General features: G+C 47.4%; 1 protein-coding gene across 9 annotated transcripts in view; it reads right to left on the minus strand.

Moving 5' to 3' along the window:
- LOC118374421 (inositol hexakisphosphate kinase 1-like) overlaps positions 1–13,325 on the minus strand; it is an 82,997-nt gene that overhangs the window by 28,212 nt on the left and 41,460 nt on the right. For all 9 annotated transcript variants that reach the window (XR_008074833.1, XM_052474217.1, XM_052474216.1 and 6 more), the window contains exon 2: positions 10,973–11,433. Coding sequence is in view for 8 of the 9 variants with exons in the window: in XM_052474217.1 (XP_052330177.1) it covers positions 10,973–11,231 (259 nt within the window). In the remaining variant the exon portion in view is untranslated. The remainder of the gene's footprint in view (positions 1–10,972; positions 11,434–13,325) is intronic.

Below are 13,325 nucleotides of genomic sequence, written 5' to 3' on the forward strand. Positions count from 1 at the left end.
GAGGGGTACGACATGGAGGGGTACGACATGGAGGGGTACGACAGGGAGGGGGACGGCATGGAGGGGTACGACAGGGCAGGGTACGACATGGAGGGGTACGACATGGAGGGGTACGACATGGAGGGGTACGACATGGAGGGGTACGACATGGAGGGGTACGACATGGAGGGGTACGACAGGGCGGGGGACGGCATGGAGGGGGGCGGCATGGAGGGGGACGACATGGAGGGGGACGGCATGGAGGGGGACGACATGGAGGGGGACGACATGGAGGGGGACGACAGGGCGGGGGACGGCATGGAGGGGGGCGGCATGGAGGGGGAGGACATGGAGGGGGACGACATGGAGGGGGACGACATGGAGGGGGACGACATGGAGGGGGACGACATGGAGGGGGACGACATGGAGGGGGACGACATGGAGGGGGACGACATGGAGGGGGACGACATGGAGGGGGACGACAGGGCGGGGGAAGTATCAGGTTGGATGGGGAAGGGCAGCAGTGGGTAAATGCTCTTAGCCTCTCCTCTCCTGCTGACTCTTGAAAGATAGATGGATAGATGATGGATGGATAATGGATAGATAGATGATGAATGATGGATAGAGATGGATGGATGGATGGTTAGACAGCAGTTAAGGTTTTAGACTCTCATATAAGGCCTAGATGATGTCACCAGCCGACCAGGATTCAACACCGCTGAGCCAATGGAGACAGGGCTGATGTCAGGGGAGGACCATGTGTGCTTCCGTGTGTAAGTGAGAGACAGTAAGAGGAGAAAACGTGATTATGTGAGAAACAGCAGTGTAACTGTACTCCTGAAACAGACAGCTAATTCTGTGAGGGATCAGTTTAATGACCATTAAATATTCAGCCTGTGTGTGTGTGTGTGTTCAGAGCTCAGACTGGTTACACACAGACTGGTTCAATCCCAGGTGAGCCCCTGGCATGAGCACATATTCAAAAATCTTCACCTTTTACAACATAACAAAGAAGAAGACATGGACCGATGGGACCTTATCCCAGATCAGCACTACAACATAACAAACGAGAAGACATGGACCGATGGGACCTGATCCCAGATCAGCACTACAACATAACAAACAAGAAGACATGGACCGATGGGACCTTATCCCAGATCAGCACTACAACATAACAAACGAGAAGACATGGACCGATGGGACCTGATCCCCAGATCAGCACTACAACATAACAAACGAGAAGACATGGACCGATGGGACCTGATCCCCAGATCAGCACTACAACATAACAAACAAGAAGACATGGACCGATGGGACCTGATCCCCAGATCAGCACTACAACATAACAAACAAGAACACATGGACCGATGGGACCTGATCCCAGATCAGCACTACAACATAACAAACAAGAAGACATGGACCGATGGGACCTTATCCCCAGATCAGCACTACAACATAACAAACAAGAACACATGGACCGATGGGACCTGATCCCCAGATCAGCACTACAACATAACAAACAAGAACACATGGACCGATGGGACCTGATCCCAGATCAGCACTACAACATAACAAACGAGAAGACATGGACCGATGGGACCTGATCCCCAGATCAGCACTACAACATAACAAACAAGAAGACATGGACCGATGGGACCTGATCCCAGATCAGCACTACAACATAACAAACGAGAAGACATGGACCGATGGGACCTGATCCCAGATCAGCACTACAACATAACAAACGAGAAGACATGGACCGATGGGACCTGATCCCAGATCAGCACTACAACATGACAAGACGACATGGACCGATGGGACCTGATCCCAGATCAGCACTACAACATAACAAGAAGACATGGACCGATGGGACGTGATCCCCAGATCAGCACTACAACATAACAAACGAGAAGACAAACCATCATTCTTAAATGGAATAAGTTTGGAGCCATCAAGACTCTTTCTAGAGCTGGCCGCCTGGCCAAACTGAGCAATTGGGGGAGAAGGGACTTGGTCAGGGAGGTGACTAAGAACCCGATGGTCACTCTGACAGAGCACCAGAGTTCCTCTGTGGAGTTGGGAGAACTTTCCAGAAGGACAACCATCTCTGCAGCATTCAATCAAATCAGGCCTTTAGAGTGGCCAAATAGAAGCCACTCCTCAGTAAAAGGCACATGACAGCCCGCTTGGAGTTTGCCACAAGGCACCTAGACTCTCAGACCATAAAAAAGAAGATTCTATGGTCTGATGAAACCAAGATTGAATTCTTTGGCCTGAATGCCAAGCGTCACATCTGGAGGAAACACCTACAGGTGTGCCAAGCTTGTAGCCTCATACCCAAGAAGACTCTAGGCTGTAATCACTGCAAAAGGTGCTTCAACAAAGTACAGAGTAAAGGTTCTGAATCCTTGTGTGATATTTCAGTTGATTTAAAAAAAAAAATAATAATAATAATTGCAAACATTTCTAAAAACCTGCTTTTGCTTTGTCATTATGGGGTATCGTGTGTAGATAGAGGCTGGAATGTTTCCAAATGCACTGTAGTTAATGGACAATGTTTACCTTTTTAATGTGGGGCTTTGGCAGTCAATTCTAAAACAGTCTAACAGTATTTCTGATTGTCTTCTCAACTCACCATCACATACGTTTAATGTGGGGCTTTGGCAGTCAATTCTAAAACAGTCTAACAGTATTTCTGATTGTCTTCTCAACTCACCATCACATACGTTTAATGTGGGGCTTTGGCAGTCAATTGAAAATGAGTCTGACACATCTTATCTCACCTCCACTAATGAGATGGGTGTGTTTGACGCATGTCAGGGGGCGTGGTTGATAGCGCACACCTCATCTCCACTGTCAACTCCAACCTGGGTGGATATTTGGTTTTAATGCAGACGAGAGCACTGAATCCAGCTTCACACAGATATGAGCTGGAGAAGGGTACTATAATGAGTTTTGTGGTGGTTTCAAGACAACTAGGCAAGTCGGGGAAAAACTAGGTCAAATCATGATGTCATTAACCTTCAAGTCGGAACTCTAGAAAGAGCCCAGAGTTCCTGAGTTGGATGACCATTCAAAATGATTTCCCCCAGTCGGAGGTCCGTCCGTCCGTCCCCCGTCACCCCCAAAGTTCCTAGTTGTCTTGAACACACTGAAGCAGGAAGTCGGAGTTATCCGAGTTCCAAGTTGTTTTGAAAGCGGCATTAATGCTCAGAGAGAAAAAGCAGGGTATTTATTCCCTTTGAGTCAGAAACCAAAGCTCCTCCCGTAGTGACCTGTGAATGCAGTTCCATCAGCTGTTCGATTTCACTTACTGGCATATCAACTGAGCCAGGATCACAGTCAAACGGATTGGGAAGTAGGTCCCCAAAGTGCTCATCCAAGCATTGGACAGTGAGCAGTCGTCACTCAAGTGGGGACACTTGCCGTTGCCGTTTTGTGTTAGAAACATGCACAGCCTGAGGGAAGGGGGCATGGTTCTCTTTTGAAAGACTCTCCAATAAGAATTAATTCCCCTGGATCCACTGATTCACTTGTTCCCACCATATCGATTGCGTTCGGTAATATCAAGGTCTCTGCAGTAGAGACACCCTAACGACGCTGGGACAATTGCGCTACCGCCCTATGGGACTCCCAAACCCTGGCCGGTTGTGATACAGCCTGGAATCGAACCAGGGTCTGTAGTGACGCCTCTAGCACTGAGATGCAGTGCTTTAGACTACTGCATTTAGCCTACAGTCCTATCCAGAGCCACTTACAGGAACAATTAGGGTTAAGTGCCTTGCTCAAGGGCACATACAGATTTTTCACTTATTTGGCCCGGGGATTCGAACCAAAAACCCATCGCTCTTAACTGCTAGGCTACCTACCAAACTCAATAGGACCACGTTGACAGTGTTTTCTATTAGCACCGGCAGTTACCTCAGCCGGTTACTCATTTTCAGCCAGCTACTTTTCCACTTCATATTAACTAGGTCACTTTTCATTTAAAAGTTTAAAATTCGCTAGTCCGATTGCCCGGGGGAAGTTGAAAAAAAACAGACAAGATGAATATAGTTAAGTAAAAATACAAATATATTAAAAAATATATACAAAAACTATATCAAACAATTAGGCCAGTCCCATCAGAACTGGATCAGTGGCCTCCAGATGTAATGTTTTACACACTGTCCTCCCAATCTCAGAGTATAATTATTGTAGACCTGCATTGACAGGCACAAGCAGTTTTTAAAATCATGCCGTTTTTTTTAAATCATGCCGTTTTTAAAATCATGCAGGGGTTTTTTTTGTTGATCATTTTAGAAATTCATTGCTAGTTAGTGAGTTATTTGTCCAGTTGTAGCTCATTTTTGGTCAGCAATGAAAATCCTGGGAAAGTGATGTGTGCATCACCTGTGTGTGCCTGTGGCCCATAGCCAGAGGAGAGAGACATTACACAGCAGGTAAAATAATGAAAACACAACAGACTAACAAGATAACCAATTCCAAACATATTGTGTCATTTGGCTGGTTCTCGCTAGTTAACTATTAGTGTGTATTAAGGTCAATGTCATGTGCCATGTCCTAAAGTAACTCCTATAAGGTCAAGGTCTCCCCTGAACATGAAATATTTTTTACCTTACAAATAGATAAATATCTTAGTTCGCTACCTCGCCCGTCTTAGCCATTTGATCCCTGGTTCATTGAATGAGGGAATCATTTTATAGAAGACAAAAACTATTTGGTTGTAATTGCATTGTTGCAGGGTGGCCAACCATCCTCCTGGAGAGATACTGGGTGTGCAAGATGGCCAACCATCCTTCAGGAGAGATACTGGGTGTTCAGGACGGCCAACCATCCTCCTGGAGAGATACTGGGTGTGCAGGACGGCCAACCATCCTCCTGGAGAGATGCTGGGTGTGCAGGACGGCCAACCATCCTCCTGGAGAGATGCTGGGTGTGCAGGATGGCCAACCATCCTCCTGGAGAGATGCTGGGTGTGCAGGATGGCCAACCATCCTCCTGGAGAGATACTGGGTGTGCAGGACGGCCAACCATCCTCCTGGAGAGATACTGGGTGTGCAGGACGGCCAACCATCCTCCTGGAGAGATACTGGGTGTGCAGGACGGCCAACCATCCTCCTGGAGAGATGCTGGGTGTGCAGGATGGCCAACCATCCTCCTGGAGAGATACTGGGTGTGCAGGATGGCCAACCATCCTCCTGGAGAGATGCTGGGTGTGCAGGATGGCCAACCATCCTCCTGGAGAGATGCTGGGTGTGCAGGATGGCCAACCATCCTCCTGGAGAGATGCTGGGTGTGCAGGACGGCCAACCATCCTCCTGGAGAGATACTGGGTGTGCAGGACGGCCAACCATCCTCCTGGAGAGATACTGGGTGTGCAGGACGGCCAACCATCCTCCTGGAGAGATGCTGGGTGTGCAGGATGGCCAACCATCCTCCTGGAGAGATACTGGGTGTGCAGGATGGCCAACCACGTTAGATAAAATACCGAACGATGTTTTAGATAAAATACCGAACGGTTCCGGATTCGACCATATTAATGACCAAAAGCTCGTATTTCTGTGTGTTATTATGTTATAATTAAGTCTGATTTGATAGAGCAGTCTGACTGAGCAGCAGCAGGCCCGTAATCATTCATTCAAACAGCACTTTCGTGCGTTTTGCCAGCAGCTCTTCGCAAGCACAGCTCTGTTTATGACTTCAAGCCTATCAGCCTAATGGCTGGTGTAACCAATGGCTAGCTAGTTAGCTGGGTGTCCACTAATACCGTTTCAAACGTCACTCGTTTTTAGATTTGCGGCTTTTGTGGAGCGATGGGTAACGCTGCTTCGAGTGTGGCTGTTGTCGATGTGTTCCTGGTTCGAGCCCAGGTAGGGGCGAGGAGGGGGACGGAAGCTATACTGTTACACTGGCAATACTAAAGTGCCTATAAGAACATCCAATAGTCAAAGGTATATGAAATACAAATGGTATAGAGAGAAATAGTCCTATAAATACTATATTAATAACTACAACCTAAAACCTCTTACCTTGGAATATTGAAGTCTCATGTTAAAAGGAACCACCAACTTTCATATGTTCTCATGTTCTGAGCAAGGAACTCAAACGTTCGCTTTATTACATGGCACATATTTTACATGGCACACATGACTTTCTTCTCCAACACTTTGTTTTTGCATTATTTAAACCAAATTGAACATGTTTCATTTATTTGAGGCTAAATTGATTTTATTGATGTATTATATTAAGATAAAAATAAGTGTTTATTCAGTAATGTTGTAAATGTCATTATTACAAAAACTTTTTTTTTAAATAATACATTTTTTTTACATTATTTTTATTTTTTATAATTAAAAAATATATATAATAATAATAATAATAATAATAGGCCGAATAATCGGTATCGGCTTTTTTGGTCCTCCAATAGTCGGTATCGATAGCGGTGTTGAAAAATCATAATCTCTGGTATATATATATATATATATATATATATATATATATATATATATATATATATATATATATATATATATTGGATTTCAATGTATGTCAGTATAATAAGCAAGACAACAACAAAAACACATCTCTCTCAATGGAAATATTTTTACAAGGGGGAAAAAAAAATAGTTGGACCTAATTCAACTTCTATCCACCTAGAGCAACAATAAAGTCTGTGAATAAAGCCTCCTACGAGGACATCATGTACCCTTTCTCCTCCTGATGGATACCAGGTATCCATATGTATGTTAGAGTGTGACCTCAAGTCGTCTGTCAGGAAATACAACAGTACATTCTCCTAAAATTAACCGCTGAGAGACACAGTACAGATCTCTCACTGCCTCCTCCTACAGGAACCACAGACCTGAACCAGCACCACAGAACACAGGCAGACCAGAACCAGCACCACAGAACACAGGCAGACCAGAACCAGCACCACAGACCACAGGCAGACCAGAACCAACACCACAGACCACAGCCAGACCAGAACCAGCACCACAGAACACAGCCAGACCAGAACCAGCACTACAGACCACAGCCAGACAAGAGCCAACACCACAGACCACAGCCAGACCAGAACCAGCACCACAGAACACAGCCAGACCAGAACCAGCACTACAGACCACAGCCAGACAAGAGCCAACACCACAGACCACAGTCAGACCAGAACCAGCACCACAGACCACAGCCAGACGAGAGCCAACACCACAGACCACAGCCAGACCAGAACCAACACCACAGCCAACACCTCAGACCACAGCCAGACCAGACCACAGCCAGACGAGAGCCAACACCACAGACCACAGCCAGAGCCAACACCACAGACCACAGCCAGACCAGAACCAGCACCACAGAACACAGGCAGACCAGAACCAGCACCACAGAACACAGGCAGACCAGAACCAGCACCACAGACCACAGGCAGACCAGAACCAACACCACAGACCACAGCCAGACCAGAACCAACACCACAGCCAGACCAGAACCAGCACCACAGAACACAGCCAGACCAGAACCAGCACTACAGACCACAGCCAGACAAGAGCCAACACCACAGACCACAGCCAGACCAGAACCAGCACCACAGAACACAGCCAGACCAGAACCAGCACTACAGACCACAGCCAGACAAGAGCCAACACCACAGACCACAGCCAGACCAGAACCAGCACCACAGACCACAGCTAGACGAGAGCCAACACCACAGACCACAGCCAGACCAGAACCAACACCACAGCCAACACCTCAGACCACAGCCAGACCAGACCACAGCCAGACGAGAGCCAACACCACAGACCACAGCCAGAGCCAACACCACAGACCACAGCCAGACCAGAACCAGCACCACATACCATAGCCAGACCAGAGCAAACACCACAGCCAGAGGCAGAACCACCGACCACAGTCAGACGAGAGCCAACACCACAGCTATTTCCACTGCAGTGCTTTTAATAGCTGTCTAACTCAAAATGATTGATTAGACCAAATGATGCCATCCCAAACACAGATGGCTGGCTGGGGAGGCAGGCGTGCTGCTCTACGTGCGTTATAACACTGTGATTTACTCAGGATTTAGAACCACGGACACACTGTAAATGAAGAAAAATATCCTCATCAGTTAGTCACACCATGCACGTAGAGTAGATTACGTTCAACAATATACTGAAAGATTAGCCAAATCAAAGATATTTTCAATATAAAAAATGTAAAAATAAATGTAAGAAAAGTGTTATTGAAATCAAAATACTACTCATTATTAAGAACAAAACGGTAAAGCTTTTTATGACACAAATGTCTGCTTTGTAGCATCTACAGATTAAACATCATGGAGTCTTAAAAGGATGCCTGGGTAAATGCATTATGCAAACTTTGATCAATTATGCTTCAACAAACAAAATGTAGAATATATATATATATATATATATATATATATATATATATATATATATATATATATATATATATATATATATATGTCAACAATCCCTGCTCCAAGTCTATGGATTCATTTTGTGAATATCCCAAAGAATCATGGTCCTGTTTTGTTCTAGTTAGCTCTGTCCTCTCGTAGATGCATAGACAACGTGGCTAATGTTAACGTCTGCCTGATATTATAGTTATAACATCCGGTCTCCTCTCTCAGATAGAGAACTCTGTGTCCTGTCAGACCTGCCAAGAAAAGGCCACACCCAAACAGTGACAACAGGAGAATCAGATCAAAGCCTATGAGAACTCCTGGTCTGTCCTACTTTTGGCAGGGTGTGACATTGTTTTTCCCAGGAGACTTAGTGACAGTGTGCATCAAGGTCCACAGGGTCTGTCTCTCTCTCTGAAGGCTGCAGGGGAAAGCCTCTGAGTGGGTGACGAGGACTGAATCCTACAGGAAACTAGGCTGTCTGTGTGACACGTCAAGAGAACACACTCGGGAAACTAGGCTGTCTGTGTGACACGTCAAGAGAACACACTCGGGAAACTAGGCTGTCTGTGTGACACGTCAAGAGAACACACTCGGGAAACTAGGCTGTCTGTGTGACACGTCAAGAGAACACACTCGGGAAACTAGGCTGTCTGTGTGACACGTCAAGAGAACACACTCGGGAAACTAGGCTGTCTGTGTGACACGCCAAGAGAACACACTCGGGAAACTAGGCTGTCTGTGTGACACGTCAAGAGAACACACTCGGGAAACTAGGCTGTCTGTGTGACACGTCAAGAGAACACACTCGGGAAACTAGGCTGTCTGTGTGACACGTCAAGAGAACACACTCGGGAAACTAGGCTGTCTGTGTGACACGTCAAGAGAACACACTCGGGAAACTAGGCTGTCTGTGTGACACGTCAAGAGAACACACTCGGGAAACTAGGCTGTCTGTGTGACACGTCAAGAGAACACACTCAGGAAACTAGGCTGTCTGTGTGACACGTCAAGAGAACACACTCAGGAAACTAGGCTGTCTGTGTGACACGTCAAGAGAACACACTCAGGAAACTAGGCTGTCTGTGTGACACGTCAAGAGAACACACTCAGGAAACTAGGCTGTCTGTGTGACACGTCAAGAGAACACACTCGGGAAACTAGGCTGTCTGTGTGACACGTCAAGAGAACACACTCGGGAAACTAGGCTGTCTGTGTGACACGTCAAGAGAACACACTCGGGAACTAGGCTGTCTGTGTGACACGTCAAGAGAACACACTCGGGGAACTAGGCTGTCTGTGTGACACGTGAAACTAGGCTGTCTGTGTGACACGTCAAGAGAACACACTCAGCAAACTAGGCTGTCTGTGTGACACGTCAAGAGAACACACTCAGGAAACTAGGCTGTCTGTGTGACACGTCAAGAGAACACACTCAGGAAACTAGGCTGTCTGTGTGACACGTCAAGAGAATACACTCAGGAACAATGTTGGTTGAGAATCAGACCTCATTGTCTTCTGTCTGCAACGTTTAGGAGTGGAGAGACCCTAGGAGTGGAGGGACCCTAGGAGGGGTAGGAGTGGAGAGACCCTAGGAGGGGTAGGAGTGGAGAGACCCTAGGAGGGGTAGGAGTGGAGAGACCCTAGGAGGGGTAGGAGTGGAGAGACCCTAGGAGGGGTAGGAGTGGAGAGACCCTAGGAGGGGTAGGAGTGGAGAGACCCTAGGAGGGGTAGGAATGGAGGGACCCGAGGAGGGGTAGGAGTGGAGAGACCCTAGGAGGGGTAGGAATGGAGGGACCCGAGGAGGGGTAGGAGTGGAGGGACCCGAGGAGGGGTAGGAGTGGAGGGACCCGTGGAGGGGTAGGAGTGGAGGGACCCTAGGAGGGATAGGAGAGGAGGGGTAGGAGTGGAGGGACCCTAGCGCTCCAGTTCTTTCTCTCTCAACTCACTTTCATCATCCGAACAGAGGGACATTCATTTAACATTGGAACATTCCTCCCACCTCTGTACTGGGTCAGAATGAATGAATGGATGGACGGATGAATAGATGGGATGAACAGATGAATGAATGGATGAACAAATGAATGAATGAATGAATGAAATGAATGAACGAATGAACAGATGGACGGACGGATGAACAGATGAATGAATGGATGGACGGATGAACAGATGAATGAATGGATGGATGAACAGATGGACGGACGAACAGATGAATGAATGGATGAACAGATGGACGGACGAACAGATGGATGAATGGATGGATGGACGGACGAACAGATGAATGAATGGATGAACAGATGGACGGACGAACAGATGAATGAATGGATGGATGGACGGACGAACAGATGAATGAATGGATGGACGGACGGACGAACAGATGAATGAATGGATGGATGGACGGACGAACAGATGAATGAATGGATGGACGGACGAACAGATGAATGAATGGCTGGACGGACGAACAGATGAATGAATGGATGGATGACGTGTGTTTAACTAAGAGCATGTCAGGTAACATTACACTACCAGTGCTTGGTTCTGACGTGTGTGTGTGTGTGTGTGTGGTCCTCCTCTTACCTTTGTACTCTGCTGTAAATTCCTTCATCTCCGGAGGCAGCGACTCGTAGAAGCGTTGCTCCCGGGTGATGAGTGGTTTACACACCGTGTGGTCGTCGTAACGCATCATACTGGTGTGCCCTCCCACCTGGTGTACGAAGGGCTCTAGTGGTACCCCTCCACACCGCCGCCCCCCCTGGCCCAGCCCCCCGAGGCCTAACCCTGCCTGACTCGCTCCGTGCTTCCCTGTTGCTGCTTCCATGGTGTGGGGAAGGCACATGGCGTTGGAGGGCCTGGTGGGGGTGGCGGGGGCATGGGCGAGCAGGCCGGGCGAGCGTGGAGTGCAGGGAGGCAGCTGGGAACGCACGCTGCCGCCGGGAGGGGGAGGAGCCAGCCCGCCAGCCGCAACCCAAACGGACCAATCAGATCCCGACTCCTCGTTGAAGAGCACCGGGCGATGACGTCACACCTCCGACAGCCACCTGAGAGATGTGAGGCAGGGTGGGGAAAGAAAGACGGAGAGAGAGAAGAGAACAACGTCAGTCAGAATTGTTCCTTATTCAGGCCTTATTAGGGGTGTGACGTTTAAACACATTTGGGATCGTTGACATTTGTCACTCAGGAGAGTGAGTGAGCGAGAGCGAGAGAGAGGGAGAGCGCGAGAGAGAGGGAGAGCGCGAGAGAGAGGGAGAGAGCGAGAGAGAGGGAGAGCGAGAGAAAGCGAGAGGGTTAATTGAGTGAGTGAACTAGCCGTAAGCAGAACAGCATTTGAAGTATTTCCCATCCCAGGGCTCCGACAGCATCCAAACTGATTCACTATATAGTGCACTACTTTGACAAGAGCCCATAAGACACTATATAGGGAATAGGGTGCCATTTGGGAACGCGGCCATACACCCCCCCAACAACAACAACACAAGAACAGCACACACGTCAAGGCCACATGACCTGGAAAATATAATTCCTCATGAAGTCCAACTACCTCGTAAAATATAATTCTAATAATGCTGGGGTGCTTAAATGTGTCCTGTTACACACTTGTACAAGTGTTTTGAATGAAAATGTCTTTCTTGCGTATCGTAACTCTCCCTGAGACAAGCGCAGGGAGTGGGGTCACGGCCAGGGTCACCAATGTCCAGTGCCCCCAATTATGGTTTCAGTTCCTTGCTCAAGGGCACAGCGACATACATATATATTTTTTTCAGGTCTTCGGCCCCGGGATTCAAACCCACGACCTTTTGGTTACTGGCCCCCTATTAATATGTATATGTCTCAGTGTAGGCCCAGGCTTAGCTACTCTCTGTAAGTAGGGGGATGTTTGAGTTACAGATACACATTAAAACAACGTTAGGACATAGGAGTCTGCAGTGTCTCAGTGTAGGCCCAGGCTTAGCTACTCTCTGTAAGTAGGGGGATGTTTGAGTTACAGATACACATTAAAACAACGTTAGGACATAGGAGTCTGCAGTGTCTCAGTGGAGGCCCAGGCTTAGGAGAGAGACACCTGAAATCTTCCAGTGGAAAAATTAATATATGGATCTGTAGGTTAATCTGCAGAGAGCCAATCGGGACTCCTTATCCACGTAACAGAACAAACAGATAGCTCACCTGACTCACCGGCCTACCGGATTATTCATCTGACAGGTGATGTCTTTTCCATTCAACAATAGAAGCTTTCCCAAATATAGGTTAATCAATTGTTAAAACGACACAGGGGTCTGTTTTCCAGAGAGCATGTTGACTGGCTGCATCACCGCTTGGTGCGACAAATGCTCGGCATCCGACTGCAAGGCGCTACAGAGGGTAGTACATACGACCTACGACCCAGTACATAGCTGGGGCCAAGCTTCCTGCCACCCAGCACCTCTATACCAGGCGGTTTCAGAGGAAGTCACAAAACATGTCAAAGACTCCAGCCACCCAAGTCATATACTGTTTACCCTGCTACTTAACAGCAAGCAGTACCAGTGCACCAAGTCTGGAACCAACAGGAACCTGAACAAGCCTTAAGACTGCTAAACAATTAGCTAAACAGCTAGCTAAACAGCAAGCTAAACAGCAAGCTAAACAGCAAGCTAAACAGCGAGCTAAACATTTAGCTAAACAGCGAGCTAAACAGCGAGCTAAACAGTTAGCTAAACAGTTAGCTAAACAGTTAGCTAAACAGCGAGCTAAACAGCGAGCTAAACAGTTAGCTAAACAGCTCACCAGCTACCCGGAATATCGGCATTGACCCTTTTTGCCCAAACTTTTTTTGACTCATCACATACGCTGCTATTGTTTATTATTATGTGTTTAATCTTTTTATTATTTCTCTTTTCTGTCTCTCTGCATTGTTGGGAAGAACCCGTAAGTAACAATGTCACTGTTAGTC

Source organism: Oncorhynchus keta, chromosome 21 (genome assembly GCF_023373465.1).
Source record: "Oncorhynchus keta strain PuntledgeMale-10-30-2019 chromosome 21, Oket_V2, whole genome shotgun sequence".
NCBI classification, from domain to species: domain Eukaryota; kingdom Metazoa; phylum Chordata; class Actinopteri; order Salmoniformes; family Salmonidae; genus Oncorhynchus; species Oncorhynchus keta.